The sequence below is a fragment of the Haliaeetus leucocephalus genome, unplaced genomic scaffold, assembly GCF_000737465.1.
Source record: "Haliaeetus leucocephalus isolate CR32 unplaced genomic scaffold, Haliaeetus_leucocephalus-4.0 Scaffold406, whole genome shotgun sequence".
In the NCBI taxonomy this organism is placed as follows: Eukaryota; Metazoa; Chordata; class Aves; order Accipitriformes; family Accipitridae; genus Haliaeetus; species Haliaeetus leucocephalus.
Genome location: NW_010972842.1, coordinates 667,038 through 690,037, shown reverse-complemented (window position 1 = coordinate 690,037; position 23,000 = coordinate 667,038). Strand labels below are relative to the sequence as shown.

The window sequence follows — 23,000 nt, the reverse complement described above, 5'->3', positions numbered from 1 at the left end:
TGACTAGGAGCTAAGCCCCATTCTCACCGGGGCAGATGTCAGCCACTCTATTTATATTTAAAAAAAAAAAAAAAAAAGTAATCTCTGCTGTCAGGGCACAGTGTACACGGAACTACTTACAGGAGGTTTATACAGTTGGAAGAGAAATACTTGTGTGGAGCTGAAGCAACTCTGTTTGTGCCAGAATTCCTTCAACCATATCCACGGTAGGCAGCGTGAAAGGGAGGCACAGAGAAGGAAGTACACGGTACAATCACAAACCGCTCTGCAGCTTGCGTGATGCTGCCCAGCACCCACCGTGCCTCCCATCGACGCTTGTAGATGTGCTGTTGACATTATAATCAAATTAGTCATGTAGAAACCTTCACAGTCAAGAAAGACGAGTTGACCCTTCTGGAGCACCGTTAATCTAATTAAAGCTGTTGTCTAAAATGGATCAGATGAATCCCACTCTAGGTGAGCCTGTTTCCCTCTGTTGACTATAAAGGCAGTTCAGACAACTAACTCCAGTGCAGGTGTCTGGATGCAGGCTGGATGAATCCCATCTGCAAGGATTCATATTATCCCTGCAAACTGCCTAAACTCAGCTTCAGATCAGGCTGCCTGCAGATCCCCTCTGTCCTTGCTTGCAACACAGCAGTCCTTTTAGGAAGTACCTGGGTCCGTCCCGTCTGTCTCACAAGTCCTGTGTCAAGGCAGTATGGGGTAGAGGGAAGCACCCGGGCCAGACATTTCACACTGGATCACACCCCCATGGCACAAACCGTGCTCTGGCAGGTCTTCTGGAGCGTGGGGTGCACCAGCAGCTTTCCCCCAGGAGGCACCTCCGGAGCAGGACCTCACGAGGAATAACGGCGGAGTGAGGGGCAAGCGTGGCTTCATGCCTGTTGTCAGGCAGCTCCCGCGCTGCAGTGAGGGGCAAACATCTCATCCACACTGATCCGAGAGACAACGTGAAGCATGTCCCCCAGTCAACACTCCCAGGAGGGACTTGCATGACACCTGCATAACTAAAGCACCAAATGCTGCATGTCCGGGGCCTTACGCATAAGTTTTTAGAAAGAAGATACACTTTGCTGAGCTTTCGTGGCCCAGAATCCCACAGGGGCTTTGGCTTTAAAGCACTTTCTCACAGAGTCTGTAGCGCCTTTCTGGAACCATAGCAATTTAGCTATGCTGTGGGTAAATGGTGTTTTACTTCTGTTTTCCGCTATTTCAGTCAGATTCACTGGCCCTGTCTTTACCTTCTCCTCTGGTCCCTTGCTATTGCTTTGGTAGTAAAAAAGGAAGAAAAACCCATGTGGCAGTCACTCTGATATAGGCTGGGTAAGTTGAATTGTGGCTGCTCAGTACATCAGGCTAGCCTCCTAATGGTCCTTGGCTTTGGAAATAATTTTCCATTAATTATCTGCAAAATATTTACTTTAAAAGTGCTGTGAACAATCAGGCCAGGAAGCTTGTTTACTTGAACATTTCCTCAACAAGAGTGCAAACACCATTGACATGAAGCTTTTATACTTTTCTCCCAGCTCTAAATAAACGCTGTGTAGCAGTGATCAAGATTTTGCTTTGGTTAAAGAAGAACAAGACCCCTGGTGTTTATTTTTTCAATATACGCATATTGTTAGAGAACAGTAACGGTCATCAGTGACTTCCTATGCACGTACTTACTGCAATTACCTCTTTTCTTTCTTTCTTATAGGCATGTAGCCACCGCTCTAGCTCAGAGATAATCTGCTGTACAACTCCTTCACTGAAAGCCTTCAATCTCCAACCACCCTTTGTAACAAAAGTGTTCTTTATTTTTGATGGTGTCAGCTCTTTGTACTTTGATTTTGATTATGTAAATAATCCTGTATTTAAGCATTTTGAAAAGCCGGTGTTCATCTCAAGAGGCAACCAAAACATTCTGGAAATTAAGGTAAGAAATGTTTAAATAAGTTTTTCAATTATTCGCAAGTGCATATCAGCAGCACAGAGTGGAACAGATATTTTGATGAAATAACAGAAGCCCCAAGGAAGCAAGGGCAGAAAGAGCAGTGTGTTCGGTACTGTGTTCACCCAAGCCCCCAGATGTCACAACTTAAAAGATGTAGAGCTGAAAACAAATTTATATACCAGGGTCATTGTTGGCATCAGGTGGGGTGAAAGAGGGACTTTCCTGGTCCTCGTGGGAGGACCGCACTGCATCAGCTTCTGATTGCGATGAGTTGCGTCACCAGTTCAGTATCAAACATGGCCAACAGCCCAGAACCTGAAGTGTGTGGTCTGCGCGTGAGTCGTGGCTCTTACTGTCACATGGGTTTGTCTCCTTCCTCATGAAAGACGTGGAGTTGCCTTTAGAAAGTGGCCTAGTGGCTTTGGCTCTCTAGAGCTGCGGGAAACTCTGGCCTGTGCACAAAGTCACTCATGAGGATCAGTCACCACTGTAGCCTAAATATTTATGGATCCATGAAAAATGCAAAGTTGATGCTGAGTGCTTTTTAAAAGAGCATTGAGAATAGCCTACATGGCACTGAGAAACATCTCTTAGGAATTCAGGGCCCTTGCAGGCACAGGCTGCTCTCTACTACAGTGCTGCGGAGAAAGTTAAATCCATTTCGTGAGAGTCCGATTTCCTGAAATCTAGTGCTTTTCTGAGAGTATCAAATAGAAACAGTATAAATACAGGTATTTCTAATTTACAGTGGATGTTTATGAAAATGTGTTATTATGTACAAGTAATTTATATAGAATATCTGTAATTTATATAGAATATATTCTATAAAAAATGCTTTACAGAAGAGAGTCAGTCTTAATGCTGGGGTCATCTCTTTGTGTAGCTCTTCCATAGTTCTGTAAGACAAAACTATTTTCCCCTATGACAGTCATGAAATCTTGAAGCCCTGAGGTCTTTGACTCCCAAGATGGTCCAGTGGGCCAGCTCCTGAGCTGCAGGAAATCAGAGGGAGTTACCTCAGAGCCTCTGTCAGCCATGCTGGGTTCCAGTCAAACTCTTAATATTGATCTGTCTCCACACAGTGTTTTGGGGAAATTGCAAAGAATAATCAGTCTGATTTTATTTTTTTGTTTGGTTTTTCTACTTGGAACTTGTGGCCGTACAATCACCTTTTCCTCAACGCAGAGCAATTGTCCTGTTCAGTTTCGGAGAAATGCTAGAAAGAGTTCTGGTGTGTGTGTCAACGGACAGCTGGGAATATATAGTTGCTGCATGGCTCAGTGCCTCTGTGCAGTGACAGCAGTGTTTTCCAGTATTTTCCAGGTCATGCGTATAAACCAATTGGAAGGAAGACTAATTTGAGAAGAATCATAGAATAACTTAGATTGGAAGGAACCTCTGGAGGTCTTCGTAGTCTAACCCCCTTGCTCAAAACAGGGCTAAGTTAAAAATTAGATCAGGTTGCCTATGGCCTTGTCTAGATGAGTTTTGAAGATCTCCAAGAATGGAGATTTTACAGCTTAAAAAAACCCAGCTCCACTAGCCTTGCATCATGCATCCTCTGCATCAGCTCCCTTCCTAGCTCAGTGGCCCTCTGCTGTACTTCATCCAGTTTGTCAGTATCTCTCTTGTTCTGTGGGGTTCAAAATTTGACACAGTTCTCCAGGTGTGGTCTCACAAGTGCCAAGCAGCGAAAAAACAATCACCTTCAATCTACTGGCTTTGCTGCTGCTGCAGTATGTGGTGAGCCTTCCTCACTACAATGGCACACTGCTGCCTCATTTCACCTTGTGGTCCATGAGGACCACAAGTCCTTTTCTGCAGAGTGTCTTGCTACCCTGCTGTCCCTAGCCTGTCCTGGTGCATGGGGTTATTCCACCCCAGGTGCAGGACTTTGCATCTGTCTGTTGAATTTATGAGGTTCCTGCTGGCCCACTCCTCCAGCTTGCCACAGTCACTCTGAGCGGTGGTCCTGCCCTCCAGTATCTTAGTAATTTTCCTAAATTTGATGACATCTGAAAGTGCAAGGACAGTGAATCCTGTCCCTTTGTCCAGGTTGTTGATAAAGATTTTAAGCAGTATTGGTCCCAGTATCAGCCATTGCAGAATGCCACTTGTTAGACTTCTAACCTTTGAGCTGATGGCCAGTCAGTTTTTCACCCACCTTATGGTCCATCCACCCAGTCCCTATCATCCCAATTTGTTTTCAGTGCTAGGAGAGACTGTGTTGCAAACCTTGCTAAAATCAAGCTAAACGTTGTCCAGTGCTCGCCCTTCATCTACAGAAGCAGTCATCTCCTCGTAGAAGGCAATCAGGCCGCTCAGGCAAAATGCTCCCTTAGGAACTGATGGTGGCTGTTCCCAATTGCATTCTTGTCCTTCCTCTCCCTGGAAAAGCTTCCATGAAGACTTGCTCCACAATCTTCCCAGGGACTGAGGTTAAAAATTAGGTGTTTTTTAACTCTCTTCTTTCTTTTACTCTTGAACCTTTTATTCTCCCTTAAGGAGAAGTTCCTAGTGCTATTCATTGCTGGGAAGAAGCCATTCAGATGAGAAAGGCTGGCTGAGGACTGTCCCACTGACAACTGACCAATGTCACAATTTTGTAGCATTGATGTCACCTGTAGCCATGGCACCCAAGGCAGATGTCTACCTAAGCCTAATGCCCTGATTATTTCCTGGCAACCGACTGGAGAATAACGTTAGTGAAAGCTGGTCTCCTAGAACAAAGCATGAACAAGCACCAATTTAACATCTTCCTCTAAATAGAATTAGTTATAGTGGGATGCTTCTACCAAAACAGTGAGGCGACTTTCAGAAATTATAGTCGGGAGCCAAAAGATCATTACAAGCCATATTGGCAACTCTTTTCTCTTGCCCCATACCCACATTCAAAAATATACACACACAAGTTTACATGCCTCATGGTCATATTTTGTGCAGTAATTAAGCAAGCTCAGCATGAAATTAAATGGCAGCTTGCTTCAGTGAACAGTCCGTTCTACCAAACCAAAGTTCTTTTATCTTTTTCTTAATTAGTTTCAGAGGGGTGGAAGGAGTTTTATCACAAGTTTTTCAATCAAACTAATCTAGTGTGACATATTTGGCTTTCATCAAATGACAGTAGGTACCAATTGAAAGGTTCTGTTTGGTTTCCCCTGATGACCATAAGATGTTTTTGTAAGAAAATGTTACACACAAGAAAACATTAAGTCTTCTATCTAAAACACAGTCAGGGCACTGTGTGCCACAAATGCCAGCCCTTCTTGTCTTCAGTGCCAGCCCTTTTGTCTTCCACACTACCAAGCCTCTCAAGGTCCCACATCATCGCTGTCTTCCTCTGCCAAGTATGTGGCTCTTTGAAGTCTCTCAGTGCCCACCATGCCCCAGTCAGAGGGGTCATGGCAGAGTGGCTTGAGGTACTTCTCTGCTTCCATACTGTGAAGACAGCACTTCAGAAGTGCTCCTGTCTCCCACCAACACGGGAAGCTCTCAGGGCAGGAGAAATTCTGGTGTTTCACTGTTGGGGACAACGAAAGACCTGAATCTACTGAAGAGGACAGAGTCTACTTGCTGCCTCCCGCAGGAGCCACTGACCCAAGATCTGCAAGCTGGCCTGCTGACAGCCCAATGTGTCCTAGCTGTGAAAAAAAACCCAAATAAATAAGGAAAGAAACAGCATCCTGCTTCAGTCTGCCCAGAGGCCTGGCCTGGTCTGGGGTTGTGCTTATGCACCAAGCCAGTGTGGGGACTCTCTGCATGCTTCCAGAGGAGGCCTAGGAATGGACCTCTAGGTGACTGAAGTGTATTTATAAATACAAATCTTCCACTAGAAAAATAAGTGGTACAATTGTCATTTCATGTTACACAGAACTTCTGAGATCTTGGCTCTCCTCCGGTACATTTGCCCTAAAACTCAGAGTAGGACAAGACTTACTAAATTACTTAGTCTATTCCTAAGCCAGTACAACACATTCTTTATGAGACACTCTTAAGGAATTCCTCTTGTATTTATAGGTCACTCTATTTTTCAATCTTCTTCCACATTACATAGAAATTATGTTTCTCTCAATGTCTGGTCCCAGGGAGTGCAATATGGAAACCCTGGTATTTCTGAGCAAGCTGAAGTGGAAGCTCTGCAGCTGCAGTAACTCCTCATTCTTCCCAAGTCAACCGGCTCTGCTTAGGAACCTCAAAAATTCTTCTGACACAAATCTCAGAATTTCCATGCCTTGGTTTGTGGTCCTCCTACTGCTTCTAGACTTTCACCCAAATTACTCCCCTCTCTCTAAAGTTGTGTGGTAGTTGATCTATCAGATTGGTTTGCAGCAACTACTCAGTCCAGTAATGAGCTTCTCTAGCTTGCATACAGGTGCTTTGCTTAGCAAGGAAGGGGTAATATGCATTTTAGAATAGGAAATATTGTTTCCCAGTTCTCACAAGAGCCAGTTTCCTCCTTTTCTTAAAATCATAGGCAAATTCTGTGGTCCTGAGAAGAGCAAAACCACTGCTGAAAGAGTTTTGAAACTCTTAATATAGAGATATTATAGTGAATATATTTGAAACTATAATATATTAATGGTAACGTAATGGTAGTAAGTAAAAGCTACTATCATCATTATAACTGGCTAAGGACTACCTTAGGAAACATCAGTATGATCTTTTTTTCCCCTTTGGGTAAGTATCAGTTTTGGTGGAGAAAAAAATGCTAAGATTTGGTGTAGAAGGAAAAGAGGCCACTTACCCACACTCTCCAGGATAATATATTTATCCTGGAGATGGAAAACTCAAATTCAAGTCTTTTGAGGTACATCATTCAAAGGAAAGATTTGGACATGAATGGCTCACAATCTGCAGCAAGTCTCCATACTAATAAGCAATAAGCAGTCAATCACATGCTCCCTGGCCCACTGAATATTTACTTAATTAACACCAAAGAGAATGTCTCCAAGTAGACAGAAGATGGGTGCAAAATGGACTTTTTTTGGCCAGCTATTAAAAAGCATTTACCTGGGGTGTGGCTTTGCCAGTCAAAATAGGACGTTAAACTGGCTCTCCTGTATGTTTATTAAAATTTTCCCAGAGCTCAGTCTGATTCTGCAGCAGACCTAAAACATATGCCAAAGTAAGATTTTTTTAGCCCCTCAGAATGGGATTCTTGTTTTCTTTCCAGTATATGAGGCCTCATAGCAGTGTCAGCCATGATACCTTCCTCCCTTCTCATGAAAACCTCCCAGATCCAGCCCACATAAATAGCCTGTATTAGTGTTACTCCCCATCCTCCTTTCTCCCCTTTTAAACCTGCTTAATATGCCTGTTTTTTCATCTTAAGCTGGGCTGTACATGGGGTAGGGTAGCTTCTTAAATACTGGTGCAGTCCTGAGCACAAAAGATCCCAAACTTGGCCTTTAGACACTACTATCACAATACCAGAAGGAATAATATTTCATCCAAATCTGGGATGTGAAAGCAGGTTTTCTGAGGAGGGAGTGCACTTTTTGTGCTGTCATCTTTACCAGGGTTTGTTCCTTTCTGGTCTGTGGAATGTGATTTTTACAGATTTGTGCATTTTTGTGATTATAATTAATTAGTTCTTTTTGAAAGCTTCACTCCTGCTACCATAACCACTTGCAAAACAAAATTTTTGAGATGCCTTTAGTTTGTGGATAATATAATGCCAGTTTTGTATAAACAACAGGGTCACATAATGCCTCCCTTCTAGTGCAAATTATGCAAAAATCTAAACAAGACCAACAGGATTTATCCCTCGAACATCTACATTTTTAGAAGTCTGTACGGGTTGTATTAGTGACAGCAGATTTTATCCGTAAACTTTATCATCCCCTTCTGGGCTGTCTGTCAAACTCCCATTTACATGAAAAACACCTGATACACATATATTGACAGGGCAATGTAAATTTGCATTAGTCTTTTATTTCACAATTGTTTTTCCATTAAAAACATTTTCCAAAGTAATAAAAGGACTTCTTAACTTTTATGAGATGTTATGTAATATGAAATTGATTTTTTTTTTTCCCAAGGGAAATTATATTGATTCAGAAGCTGTTAAAGGAGAGGTGCTAAAAGTTGGAAATAAAAGCTGCGAAAACCTCCTCCTGCAGTCAGAATCAATTCTGTGTACGGTTCCCAGCGATCTCCTGAAATCCAACAGTGAGCTAAATATAGAGGTGAGGCAGCTACACCAGACATGAGATATTAATGCCATTTTTATTATCATTACCAATGTCACTATTGAACCTATAAACTTTAAATGTAAGCCTAAGCCTGTATTTACAGAGATATCTCTATCCCTGTTTGTTTGGGATAGAAATTCAAATAATATCGACTATTTTAAAATAAATATTATCATCATTGTTGTTATTACCTATTTGTACAAAGACCTTCTGGAGCCTTAGGCACAAAGTAGGACCTAAACTAAGCACAGAAATAAAATGATAGTTATTAATCCAAACACAAGAGGAATCATATGGAGAAGAACAGGAAGCTATAATGGAGTAGGTTTACTTTGGAGCTCACAAGCCCTTTTTTCAGCAAAAAAAAATTGCTGCCATCAAGAGGACCAATCCTTTCTGAAAGAATTTTTTGTCTGCTTTTTATAATTCCATTTCAATTATTTTTGTAAGATGCAGACACTTAGGACAAATGTTTGAGTTCCACTATTGTTTTAAAGGTGGTCTCACTAGAGTCATTCAGAGTGCTACTGCAAATTGTAGACAGTTTTATACCTACTGATTCATAGAATAAGACACAAATCTTTCAGTATCTGTATTTTTTTTAAGTATAAAAAAAGAAAATCACAGCGGAATGGGATTACCTTTAAACTATGAAATTTACTGATCATGGGCTCTGATTCACTGAAAACAGTGGAGACTTTGCCAGTCATGTAAGTGTGATAAGGATCAAAGTCTATGTAAGATCTTTGGAGCATGGGCCATCTATTTTTTCTGTGTCTTTATGGCATTCATCCCAAGAGGATCCTGGGCTGTGAATGGTATTCCTATGTGCTACTGCAATCTAAGTAAATAGTAATAACTAATTGGCTTTATTAATACAGTAAATATTAATTTATTTTAATATTAATTTATTTTGAAAAGTACAAATTAAATTTCTTGGATGTATCAGGCAAAGTATAAAATTAGATGCAGCTCTCCTTTTGGTGTATCTGTTTCCCAGAACTGTAAATGCCTAGTTTCATATAATACTACATGTTGCATTCTGTACCTGTTCGTATTTTTACATACGCAACCGGGACTGGCACTACATTCAATCATTTCTACTATGTGATATTTCCTTAACCTCTAAGAAATAGATATGCGTGACATGTATTTTGTACATAGAAAAGAACACAACATAAAGGGGTTAAATAAGGTTTCTGCTTGTTTACTGGCAAGGAGCCTCAGAAATTGCAGTCTGCCCAGCGAAGAAGAAAATTTGCTCTTTTGACGGGCAAATCCATCATTACAGTACCCAGAGGAATGAATTCCACAGGAGGAAGAGAAAAGATGGCCAAATGCATTCCAACTGACTGAGCTAGTGCCGTGTGACCTAAAACAGTTTTTCCCTGTTAGCTGCTTGGTGTTTGTTTGGTTGTTGATTTTTGGGGGTTGTTTTTTTGTTTTGTTTCTTTAAACTGTTGACAAGCTAGAAGCTGGCAAGGGACGGGCTCACGTGACCTTGGGAACTAAAATGCAGGCATGCTGTCAGCAGAGAGAGAGTTTGATGTTACAGCGTATTTATGCCAGAAGGACACATATTAAAGACATTTGGGCTTTTTTTTTTAATGTACATCTCAGCCCATATATTCATAGGCCCATACATTTCTGTGCACCATTTGAGTAAAAATATGAATTTAGCATTTTGAATTAACATCTGGTAGCAGTGAAACCCCATTATCCAGAGTGTGTGTGTGAATGCGTGCTATATGTGTGGTGTAGCACATACATAGCTGTGTCACTACCAGAGCTCTTGAAGGCATGTAATAAATCATTAAAATGTAGATCAGCTTTTGCATGCACCAATAGAACAGTTTCTCCACTCCCAGTGTCTTATCGCAGTACAGCATCACAAAATCAAGATTTAATACATGTGGGACATACCAGCTCATACTTTAGTACTAATAATGTACTTCTTACTTGTCTTTTGAAATCATTACCCTATTACTTTTCTTTGTTTTTTTCAGTGGAAGCAAGAAGTTTTGTCAACAGTTATTGGAAAAGTGCTGATCCGGCAAGATCAGAATTTCACAGGACTAATTGCTGGAGTTGTTTCAACATCAGTTTTAATTTTCATCTTTTTGGTGTTTTTCCTCTGGAGAAGGAAGAAGAAACAAATTAAAGGTCCATCATAGTTAATTCCATCAAATCACTCCATTACATCTTAGATTTTAAAAACTGACATCAATTTATGCTTTGCTTAACTGCCATGCAATGCCCTGTTATAACCTGTCAGCAGAGGTTTCACAATCAAGTCCAATGTTTAGTTACATTTCAGCCCTTGGCTCTTGCCTGAGCTGGGTGAAGGGCCACGCTATGCCTAAAGGAGAAGGATTTCAGAGGAACTCTGAGCTATTAGGAAAACTTAGTAACTTCTCTCCCCCAATCAGCCTTGGAAGAGGGGATGAGTAAATGACATGCGTGGAATCATGAGTACTTCAGCTTCATCCCGTTGCCTTGTAGTCCTCCCAGCTGTGCCTAAGTTGTGCAAGACACAGAGCACTGCAGCGTCCTGGTCTCCTGTTCACCCAAATCAGGAACTTGGTCAGAGTGTGCCTCCTCTCTGGCCCCCATGTCTGGGTTTCCTTCCAGTGGGAACTGCCACACTGCCCAAGGGGGGAGGAGGAGGGGAGCTAGTATATAAGCAGGTCTTGTTCTGACACAGTATCACAGTCAGATCATGAAGCTGACCCCAGAGGCTTCAAAGCTCTCTTCAGTCTTCTAGTGTGGCCAAGAGTGGGGCTTTAACCCAAGTTACAGCAAATCTTGGGCTGTACAAATAGCTCAAGTTCAAGTCCTGCCCATGTCGGCTTCAGCAACAACCCAACCCTCTTCCCAGCAGAGCAGAACACCTAAACTTCAATAAATACCTAAATGAATGTTGGCACACAGTAAACATGAGGGTTTTCTGATATTTCTTTCTCCTTCCCGTTCAGATCTGGGAAGTGACCTAGTGCGCTATGATGGCAGAGTACACACTCCTCACCTGGACAGGCTGGTGAGCGCGAGGAGTGTAAGTCCAACAACAGAAATGGTTTCAAGTGAATCTGTAGACTACAGATCAACTTTTCTAGAAGGTACAGCTCTGTTATGAATCTGTACGGATGATATTTTATACATCTTGCTTTTCATATGTCTTCAGATAGCTATTTTGACCAGTATCTTAATTTCAATTTCGCATCTGGTTTGTCTGTGTCTGCATTGTTTGGGACTTTCATGTGCTCACAGGCTTGCTATTTGAACTGAGCTTCTCAGGTGCTTCCCAAGATAAAAGTGCAAAGGATTTTTACTTTTACTCAGGTTGGAGGAATATATAAAATACTATTAGTAAAAACTCTCTTTAAGTATGCTCCACAATTTATTAGGAGATAGTGGACGTAACGATTCTGTGTTGTCATAAGGTCCATCACACCAACTGCAAATCCGCTTTGAAAAAAGTGATTTTAAGGATAGCATGGAGTGGCTGTAGGTTTAGTGTGTCTCAGTGACTTCATACAGTCATTATAAAGCAGTTCTTTCAGCCCAGCATGGGACATGGAGCTTGGTAAACTGATATTCTTTTGTCTGTTCATGCCCCTCCTATAAAATGGCACACTGTATGACGCAGAAATGTTGATTTAAAAAATTAAGCTAAAGGGATGTGAAAACTGTGACAATTTGAGTAGACATCCATGTGTACTGCCATATACAACTCAACAGAAATCACTCCAAATCCTTATTCCACCTTTGTAATCCCCAATCATGGAGCCTTTGAGAGCCAGGCCCATTCCCAGCTTCCTTTATCATCCTTTAATTGCTGCAGCAAGCTCGCACGGGAAGTTTCTTGATTGAAAGATTCCCAAAGGAAAAGGAAAGCCTGTGTCACTGGTTAGAAGGGATAGTGGTACACGAGACAAAACGGTGCAGAGATCGTTGGTGGAAGGTAAATCCACAGTGGCCCTGGGGCCACTGCACACTGGCAAAGCACAGCAGAGAGTGCACCCAAGAAGGTGCAGTCACTTAATGTTCCTGTAGGAATGTTTATGTTAATTACTGTCAAAGAATAAAATAACAGGAACATTAGAAAACATGCAGATTTACATGTAGCAGCTGTAAAAATTATTTTGCAGCCATGGCTAGAGTATTTTACCATGATTATTAAATAGATATTTGCCCTTGGTGACATAAATGTGGCTTTGTAAATGTAAGAGTTTGTATTTTTACTTCTAGATAGAGCAGCACTGTGTTTTTCTCAGCACCTAGAGTGATAACAGCAATATATGAAATTTTTCCAGGTTTTATGCATAAATATATAAAGCATGTCTGTACAACATCTTTTATTCTTCGTGATAAAATATCTGATAATTTCTGTTGTTAAATTTGTTCCCTTTTTTTCTTTTTGACCCTGGCCTAAATTCTGCTCATTGACTCCACTGGCATAATCCCAGACTCAAACTGGTGTAAATTAAACTTAGTTCTTTGATTCTGTTACACAAAATACTAGAAAAAAATCTTTTAAACAAAAGCAATTTAAAATACCTGAACAATATGTTGTTGACAAAAATTATTTTCTCAAATAAATACTCCTTGCTTGACTTAACCATTTTAATTTCTGCTATTTTAAATCAGCTGGCTCATGTTATTTTCATGAGTAGCACCAACTGTATTATCTTCAGCAGTTACAGGATATGAATCACCTCTAGGCATTTCCCTGGTTGAATATTTACCATTGGATAAATATAGCTAGTCACCAGCCGTTTGGAAACCTTCATGAAATGTGAAGTTCCCTACCAAATTAGAACATGACAATAATAAAAGGTTTCATGTTTTTAATTGTTCACTACTTCCTCCTCCCATATCACTGTCATTTTTCCATTTTACTCTTGTTACTCCCAATTACTAGAAATGCTATAACTTACACTTGGCAAGAAGTAACAAGGCTTCATTCCATCCCCTCAGGAAAGTGGAAGTTTTGCCATTTACTTTCATAAAAGTAGAGCTGAGACAAGCATAAGTTTCTAGTGACATGGTTTTCCTGGAGTTTGGCAGATTAGCAATGCATATTTTCATTTTCCCTTTGTGACCGAAAATTCTGCACAGCCAAGCCACTTCCAAACTGATAAACTCAAACCTTGCTTACTAATGCAATAAAACTATTCATTTTCCAAGGAGAAATCTGATAGGATTATAACGGTTTCTGTTCATCTTGCAGATCAGTTTCCAAGCATGTCTCAGAATGGATCGTGCAGACCTGCCCAGTATCCTCACTCTGACCTCTCCCCAATTCTGTCTAGTGGGGACTCCGATTTAGCCAGTCCACTTCTCCAAACTAATGTCCACATTGACATCAGTGCCTTAAATCCTGACCTGGTCAAAGAAGTGCAGCATGTGGTTATTGGTGCTGACAGCCTGATTGTGCACTTCAGTGAAGTAATAGGAAGAGGTGAGTACTGCAACTCTTACCTTGCAAACCACAACTCTTTTTGGACACCCATTCATTATAAACCGTTCTGAATAAGGTGTCTACACAGAGGTTTTTCAAGCTTTTTACCTCGTACAGCACTGCATCCCATGCACCAAATCAAGGGGGTAACCAAGGGGCTCTCCTCTGAAGTCAGATGAAGGGTAGTGCATTTGATCAGAGAAGACACCAGAGGGAGGAAGGAGTCTGTCCATTAACGGGGCTCCTTTGAACTCAGAGACTTGCTGGTTCCCCCTCAGCTGTCTCACTCGCACCCTCTTCCAGGCTACAGAAAAGCTCAGCCAGGGCTTCTGATGCATGAGGCTGCGGTGCAGGAGTGAGGCTGCTGCAGAATATTGCACAAGCCTAAAGCACACACCTAAATGGCAGGGAATTCTGAGGCGGAGGCACCAGTGACCTTAAACTCAGAGCCTGAGAGCTGGCAGGACTGCTACAGGACAGAGAAAACTCCTGCAGTCACTAGTGCATTCAGTAAAAGTCCCCCCATGGGCCAAGTGAAATGCACACACCCCTTTTCCCTCCACAAGTTTCCCCCAGCTCTGAGGAATTTGCTGTTTGTTTCCTCCCACCACAGGCTCTCTGTTCCCCCTCATTCCTCTCTCACTCCAGCTGCAGTAATGTGTGGCTCCTGATTCACTTCCCCTTATTTTTGTCCCTGATATAGCAAGTCGCCTATTTTTCTGAATTTCTCCCATCACTCCTATTCCTCTACAATTCCATAAGTAGGTTCCACCCTTGTTTCATAGCCCAAGCCAGTATTTCTGTTAGGAGCATTTATTAAACTCTGTACTATTGAATACCTATTAGTAACCCAAGCAGAAACTGGATTTTTAGTACTTCGACAGATCATGCATGAGAGGTCTCTTGTTGAGTATCAGAATACTGATAAGAATTTGGCCATAAATGACATTGCTAATGCCTCTTCTGCAGGAAAATAGCCACAAATCAAACAAACAGTCAGTGTGTTTCCCTTCCATGTATTACACTACTTCATCCCCAAAGCAAGGGTGGGCCTTTTTCTTTTCTTTCTTGTTTCAGGGAAGTCCAAGTAATTTCCCATTTTTTAAATGTTGAAAAATATCAGGAATGACACCAATATAATTAACCATTTTTAATTTCTCCTCCATAACTAGAAATGGGCCAAACCGAAAAATATTTTAGACACACCCAATCCAAGCTTTAGGATTTGTGCCCAGGCTCCAAACAATCTGTGGTCTTATGGGATTTTAGTTGCTTTTATAAAACAAACTTTCCATTAATTTTACCCCAAGCCAAAAGCAAAGCCAGCTGGGCTCTGACCAGCACTTATGACTGGAACCTGGTAGAATTAATCAGATAGTCTTGTTCTCTGCAGAACTCACATTTGGCAAAAAACTATTTTGCTTCCTAACTGCAAATATTAGTATTTTTAAAGTGTCCAGTAAATAGTACATCTGTGAAGGAAAGCCACCATTACATGTATATAATTTGATTCGGATAAATTAATGCCCATGCCTGGAGCTCACAGTTCTTTGTTTCCCAAACAGGTCCACCTGACTTCTCATAGTGGGTTTCCCCATAGTAGGTTTCTGTAGGCTACCCCATCTGCTTGGCAGGATGCACAGGATCAGGAAGGACTTCTGTGTCCCTGACAGTTTATTTCACTGCTGAGACCATGAGAAAGAAGGCAAATTTTGCTCATCATCTTTTAGTGACATTTTGCACTTGGAACTATGCCATAGCAGAGACCATAGACTGCCGCTTAGCGATGTGGTGATTCTGTGATCAGTAGAGCAATTCCCAAAGTGTTCATGGCCAACACACCACTTTTAGCACTCAACATTTTCCATGGAATAGCAAGACCTGAGAGACTGTAAGCCCACAGTGACCATCCTTATGCAACTTTCCAGTGAAGATGCATCAAGGTTGTACAGTCCAGTGGACCACTTAGCATGGGCTTGCAGACCACTGGGAACCACCGCTCCAGTGGTCATGTCAGCTTCTAACTGCTCCCTTGTGCCTTCCAGTGCCATCCTTTGACATATATCTCACAGAAGAGTATGGTGGGAATGGGCTGACATGGTTTTTGTGTGCATAGTCATTACAGGAACATGAAGCGGTTGTGGCGCCAGCCTTGTCATTATTTATAATGTCCATCTAGGTCAAGAAATATCAATTATGCTGGAAATAGAGTTTTCATTTTATGTAATGGTGGTTTTATGTAATGGTAGTTTTACGTGTTAGTTATGAAGTATACATTACAAGTGCTGGGAATTGGACAGAAACAGAGTGTGATCACTTTCTTAAAGCATAATTGTTACCCTGTGGAAAATACCAGAAAGCTAATTTTACTTATTAAAGCTAATCTTGCTCATTTTTTACACAGGACATTTTGGGTGTGTGTACCATGGGACATTGCTGGATAACGATGGCAGGAAAATTCATTGTGCTGTGAAGTCACTGAATAGTGAGTTACATGTTTAATAGAGAGACATTACCATAATTCCAAAGATAACTGGGGTGAACTAATTAATTGCAGTGAAGTGTACTTTCACAAATAAAGATTCTTAGTTGCACCTGGATCAGATTTCTCCCTGGAGCATTTCCAGATTACCACAAGGCATTGGTATATATTCGTACATCAGATGAAATACCCATATATTTCCTCTACAAAGAAAAAGACACAGGAAAATGAAGGAAAGGCAGTGTCATTTTTTACTCAACTGACTACTGAAGATTTGGGTTTGGAAGTTAAATTGCTAAAGAGTGGGCAAAGGTGCTGGAAAAACAGGAAGAAACTATAACATTTATTAAAGGCTTTACTCAAGTGTTGTTATTCAATTCTAAACAATTCATAATAAGAAAAGGAGAAACAGAATTAAAATCACCAGCAAACTGTATTTTGTCATTGTAAGAAAACTAATGCACATAACCTAGTTGTAATGTGGGAGGTGAGGAGCATGTTTGTAGCTTCTCATTATCACCTTGTTGTGCAGTGACATGCTGTACAGAAATGAACTGTAGTTTGTTTGGGTTTCTTTTAATTAACTCATTTTATTACTGGATTTCTCAGGGATTACCGACCTGGAAGAAGTAGCTCAGTTTCTGAAAGAAGGAATAATCATGAAAGATTTCACTCATCCCAATGTTCTGTCACTCCTGGGAATCTGCTTGCCCAATGAAGGATCCCCCTTAGTCGTTCTTCCATACATGAAACACGGAGATCTTCGAAACTTCATTAGGAATGAGACTCATGTAAGTACGTGGTGAGGTCTACCAAACGGTAATGCAAGTCTAGCCACACCCTGCTCCAACACCACAGGTTATGAGCTCTGATAATTACATTACGTCTGTAACTTGCTGCTGTTACTACACCTTAACCTTTAGCACTTGCTTAGGCTGGCACTGAGCCTGACCACAGCGCTGCCACTCCTTCCCTTCCCCCTCAAATTCCTCTCTAGAATGTTTCCCAGAAATTATCAGCAATAAGTATTTCTCATTTCCCATCCATAAGCCTTTTTATAAACAAATGTGTTTATGAGATCTAAGTCAAGGGGCCCAACCATCTGCTGGTTTGAACTGGCATCTCTCTGTTGACTTCAGCACAGCTGTGCCAGTTGTCACCATCTGCTCTTCCAACTCCTAGGTAAGGGATCTTCATGTCCAGCTAGTGTCACAGTCCCATTATTATCAATATTTTTTCTTCTTATCTTAAGAAAGAAAACCAGCAATTGTTATACAAACTATGAGTACTCTATTATCAGAGATTTTCCCTGTTTCCTTTGAAAGACTGCAGATTTCTCACTACTTTCTCTCAAGTATGAGACCACAGGTCTTGCCTCAGGTAGTGTAAGCCCACTTTATACTGTAGTATTTCACCCATTTCACAGTGCTAGGACAATATAAAGTGACTTCTGCGCCAATAGGATTTTGCCCCTGCCTCTATGGCAATCAACAATAGCCAGTACAATTTTTAAAAAAAACAAACGCATCTTGACAAGTTGTTGGGGGAGTTAAGCTTTCTGAGGTAGGGACCTCTTCCCTTTTGAGCTTCTTTCATTTTACAAGCATCAGGGCCCTTGTCTGTGAATAGTGCCGTGGTTCTTCCTGAAGTAAATACAGTAATGACCACAGTTGAACAAGATTGTTCCACAGAAGAAAATGACACAGAGCAATGTCAGAAGCACAAAAATCTGTGGGACCTTACTATTACATAACAATTCGTGCTGTTGGATAAAAGAATTGCAGGTTTATGTTTACACTTATTTTGATATTTAACATTTTCAGTAAGGTCTCACCTTGTAGACCAGCAGAAAGAGTTACCAATCTTTGCGGAAAATCTTCCTCTGGTAACTGCTAGGGTCTCATTTACCTTTTCCATGGCATCATACTGATGATAGCTTGCACTTATTTTGCCCCAAAGAGGACTCTCTCCTTTCTTGGTCTTTTCCAGCTGATGAGCTCCAAGTTCATAGTTAGCACCTTCTACTGAGTTACATGCTATTACTCTCAAGTTCACAAATGTGAATTTTGTGTATCAGCTGTGATGCTGGGTTTTCAGCATACTGTTCCACTTCCCAGCCCAGGTCATGCTGCTTATGCTGCAAACTCTACTCTTCTGGAGTCTCTCAGCTTTTTTGATTTCTTAAAGTGTATTATTTCTTCACTGGAGGTAAGAACTTGACCTAAACTTATGCCAATTTTACTACAAGCATCAACCTGTCTCGGTCATTCTGGTGGCAAGATAAGTGTATCAAAAACTGAGCGTCAAAGCAAAAAACAGTCTGCTCCTTGGGCTTGTGCATTCATTGTATCACAAATGTTTGTATTTTACAGAACCCAACAGTAAAAGATTTAATTGGATTTGGCCTTCAGGTCGCAAAAGGGATGAAGTACCTTGCAAGCAAAAAGTTTGTCCATAGAGACTTGGCAGCAAGAAACTGTATGTAAGTACAAACACCTAATTCCAGCCACATTATCACACTCTTCTGTGTAAGACAGTGAGATAAGATAAATGAAAGTTTGCAGGATTCTGCTTTTTTTAGTCATAATAGGGTGTTTTTTTCATTGTTCCATAATTATACTGATGTTTGTCTTGCATACTGATGAGCTACTCAGCTTGCTAAGGGCTCACTTCTTACACATAAGCTTTTTTTGAGTGTGGGAAATAAGAAAAGCTGAGGTGAAAGTGTAGCCTCTCAAAATCATTGGTTAGAGAGTTTAAAAGGCATCTCCTAAGGGAAGTTAAACTGCTGTTGTCTCAACTTGCTGTGCTTCTACCCAACGTCTTCAGAAGCAGCACGTCTCTGCTGCCGCACCTAGCAGGAGGGAGAGGAACACAGGGGAACTTTGTGAGAAAAACAAGAACACAAAGAAGCACCAGTGAGACCTCTTGACAGTAATCTTTCATTACATGAGTATGAGCTTACTTTGGCTCAGTTGCACACACAAATTAACGTTAAAAAATCAGAGCATGCAAAGAATCTTACTAGTGTCTGGGTAGCCAGACAGTTCAGTTCACACAAAGACTAACTGTTACAGGAGTTGCCGATACTATTACGCTGATTCATCACCTGTGTAGTGAATTAATGAGGTACAGGATTAAACGTTAGCACATCATAATCTGGAACTCTGGCTGCAAAAAGGTTATTCACCTGTGACACCAGATTTCTTATTCTTTTTTCAAAGGGTGCACACTCGTGCAGCTGAACAGCCTCTGAAAAAGAACGTTTTCTTACAGCTGCTGTTTTTTTAAGGGAGGAAAAAAGCCACAAGCAACATGATTTTCAGGTGTCCTAAGAAGAAAGCAATTAGGTTATTGGATAAAAGTCCTGGTTCATCTAATCAAAGCCCAAACAGTGGCAACAGGACATTTCCTCTGGCCTACTGTCTCTTCCTTGGGTGAGGAGAGAACAGCTACCAGGATGTCTCACATTGCCAACTGAATGGCTGCTTTTGTACTTCTGTGTGGCTAAGTACTTCAGAGTGTGGAGAGCTGCTGCCACATAAGAGGAAGATGCATGATTGAAGACCCACATTCCCTAGTGGCCATGTGTGATCCAGCACTCAGAAGCACAGCCCCTGCCACAATGGTGATGTCCATCAGACAGGAAGCCAGGGTGCAAATACAGTCCCTGTGGACTCTCGACTCTATTCCACTATCCTTGAAGAGGTGCAGGAAGCTGCTATGACACAAACTGTCCCCTGTTGACCCATCAAAGTTCCCTCCTACTCCCTCCATTGGTACTGGCTTAGTTATTACATCAGTAAATACAGCAGATGGTTGTGTGCCATTCAGAGGGACTTCAACAGCCCAAAGAGTTGTCCAGACAGAAACCTCATAAATTCAAGACAGGGAAATGCCACGTGTAGAGGCTGAGAGAGACAGGATTGTTTAGCCTTGAGAAGGCTCAGGAGGATCTTACCCAAGTGTATAAATACCTGATATGGTGGAATAAAGAAGATGAAGCTAGATTCTTCTAAGTGGTGCCCAGGGACAGGCCAAGAGGCAGTGCACACAAATTGAAATAGAGAAAATTGCATTCAAACATAAGAAGAAATGCTTTTATTGTAAGGATGACTGGCCCAGAGAGGTTGTGGAGTCTCCATCCTTGCAAATATTCAAAACCCAACTGGTCATGGTCCTGGGCAACCCGCAGTAGCTGACCCTACTTTGAGCAGGGTAGGTGGTGGTGAACTAGATGATCTTCAGAGGTCCTTTCCAACCTCACTCATTCTGTGATTGTGTGATTCTGTAAAGAAACCCAAAAGCAGGTGTTTGCTGCGGCTAGGTCTGCACATGTAATGAAGGATAGGCTTAAGCATGCGAACGCCCATGCTCTATCTATCTGTTTTCTGACAATGATACCGCTTATCAGGACAAACAACAAGCTTAGGAGGAGCCAGGCTAGGGAGATCTTCTGGTATGGCTGAGCTGTAACCCCAGCAGAACTTTCCTTATGTCACCATTCTTTCCCAGTACAGACACCAAACACATCCTTAGTTACAGGACTACATTATTATATATGGGCCTTCACTGAGATAATGATAGGTCCTTCCTTATCAAAACTGAGAGTGAATAGGAAAGGTGATGCCTTGACTTGGAAATAAAAATGAGAGGTTTCCAAGGATACAGAAGAAGAAACAGCTGTGGAAGAAATGATGTAGCACTCAATCAGGATGTATAGGCTATTAGCAAAAATCTTTTTATACAGAGCAATTTTTTAAAAGATCTGTAATTCAAATTATATTATCAAAACAGTATCAGTAATTTCCTGAGTTCATTCACTGTGTTAAATGGGTGTCAAATATACTTCACTGCACTTTTTGTTTCGCTGTTACATTTGTTAATAGATCCAAGATAAAGTACTGCCTTCCAAAGTCACGGTCTCAGAAATGCAAGTCACTCATTATAATCCACCATCACTGTAAATCTTGCCTGCTCAGTTGCAGATAATACTTTTTGTCATTTCTCTAGGTTGGATGAAAAATTCACTGTCAAGGTTGCTGATTTTGGTCTTGCTAGAGATGTCTATGATAAAGAATACTACAGTGTGCACAATAAAACAGGAGCGAAACTGCCAGTGAAATGGATGGCTTTAGAAAGTTTACAAACTCAGAAGTTCACAACAAAGTCAGATGTGGTAATGTACAAACATATTTGTATCACCTATTAATTTCTCTTACATTGCCTGGGGCATCTCTCTAGTATGTAATGAATGGACTAACTCCAAACCAAAACTTCCATTTGAATCTAACTTTAGTTCACATAAGAATAAGAGACTGTTTCTACATCCAGAAAATGTATTTGTCCCAATCACAAAGCAACAAGTTGTTGACCTGATTATCTGTTACTGCTTAGGGAAGAATTAGGAGTTTAATCCCACTCCAAGGGAGACTAAGGACATTCCAAGAAGCCAAATTGGAGCTGAACCCTGCTATAGGAGGGGCTCTGGAAAGCTTGACAAAACAGGTTAACTTTGAAACTCATAAAATGTAATAGTTCTCCAAAATACTTTATTTGCTTTATAAATACTTACTGACTGCCTACAGCAATCTCAAGTATTACCTGGCCATTTATGAAGAAAAAATTATAAGATGAAGTCATTAGTTGGCTGGATCACTTTGTATTTTAGCTCTCCTTTCAATCCAGATTCAAATTAGCCTGTGATGCATAGAATTTTCACCATGTATATTCTCTTCAGTATGTATTTACACAGGGTTAGTCAGATCATCAACTCATGTAAATTGGCAGAGCTCCATTAACCTCAAAGGAGGTCTGCCAATTTATACCAGCTAAGTAGCAGGCCTATAGGCTTTCATTTTCTTTCATTTACTTAGTTAAGTTTCTCTGGCTCTAATTTAAGTGGCTCCTCAAGTCCCTACAGCATTTATTAGCCCACTTAAAAGAAAGCTGAATGCAGTAAAATAACTTTTCAAAGGGAAAATCCATGCATTTGAATGCTTAAATCTGTCAAACCATCTTCTAAAACTGGAATGTAAAGCCCTCCAACCCTATAACTTATTATTTATTTTCTTTGTTTTCTTAGTGGTCCTTTGGTGTGTTGTTATGGGAACTTATGACAAGAGGGGCACCACCTTATCCTGATGTAAATTCTTTTGATATAACTGTTTACTTATTACAAGGAAGAAGGCTGCTACAACCTGAATACTGCCCTGACCCACTGTAAGTAAATAGTTTGCAAAGCCTTCTGCCAGTGCTGCTGATTCTTCTATTATAGTAAGCAAGACTGTGGGAAGAAAGAGGGTTGGGGTTTTTTTCTTTTTACATTATTTCATAATTGATCACTTCTTTTATTTGAATGGCAGGTATGAAGTCATGCTTAAGTGCTGGCATCCAAAACCTGAGATGCGTCCAGCATTTTCTGAACTTGTTTCAAAAATATCAACAATCTTCTCCACTTTTATTGGGGAACACTACGTTCACGTCAATGCTACTTATGTCAACGTGAAGTGCATTGCTCCCTATCCTTCTCTTTTATCATCACAAGACAACACAGACATGGATGTTGACACATGACGGGTGTCTGAAGTAGAGGAAAATCCATTCTTAGTTGTATGAACAAAAAGCAAAACATTTTGTCCACTAGTTTTTACTGCCCGGTCTTTGTGAGAACACTGTTGCACATGTTTATGTTGTTGCCCAAGTTGCACTAGTACAAGGACATGATATCATATTGTTTAAGGCTATGGGATTCTATAAACCATCACAGTAATTTCCAAGTATTTGGACAACTGCATCAATTTACCAAATGGAAACGTTGTGTGCTACCATCCAGAGCTAGTTCCCACTAGCTCTCATTAATGTGTGCTCAGACCCAAGAACAAAGATTCATCATTAATGCCACGAAGGAGAAAGTAGAATACC

At 40.9% G+C, this 23,000-nt stretch overlaps 1 protein-coding gene across 2 annotated transcripts in view; it reads left to right on the top strand.

Moving 5' to 3' along the window:
- The window catches only part of MET (MET proto-oncogene, receptor tyrosine kinase), a 69,191-nt gene extending 46,505 nt beyond the window's left edge, over window positions 1–22,686 (top strand). Inside the window, exons 10-20 of one of the 2 annotated variants that reach the window (XM_010573996.1) lie at window positions 1,703–1,921; window positions 7,981–8,127; window positions 10,140–10,296; window positions 11,109–11,249; window positions 13,364–13,594; window positions 15,999–16,079; window positions 16,686–16,867; window positions 18,449–18,558; window positions 21,090–21,255; window positions 22,162–22,298; window positions 22,442–22,686. In XM_010573996.1, the coding sequence (XP_010572298.1) occupies window positions 1,703–1,921; window positions 7,981–8,127; window positions 10,140–10,296; window positions 11,109–11,249; window positions 13,364–13,594; window positions 15,999–16,079; window positions 16,686–16,867; window positions 18,449–18,558; window positions 21,090–21,255; window positions 22,162–22,298; window positions 22,442–22,652 (1,782 nt within the window). In that variant the 3' untranslated portion in view covers window positions 22,653–22,686. The remainder of the gene's footprint in view (window positions 1–1,702; window positions 1,922–7,980; window positions 8,128–10,139; window positions 10,297–11,108; window positions 11,250–13,363; window positions 13,595–15,998; window positions 16,080–16,685; window positions 16,868–18,448; window positions 18,559–21,089; window positions 21,256–22,161; window positions 22,299–22,441) is intronic. The other variant, XM_010573995.1, reaches the window with a different exon arrangement.
- The last annotated feature ends 314 nt before the right edge of the window (window positions 22,687–23,000 follow it).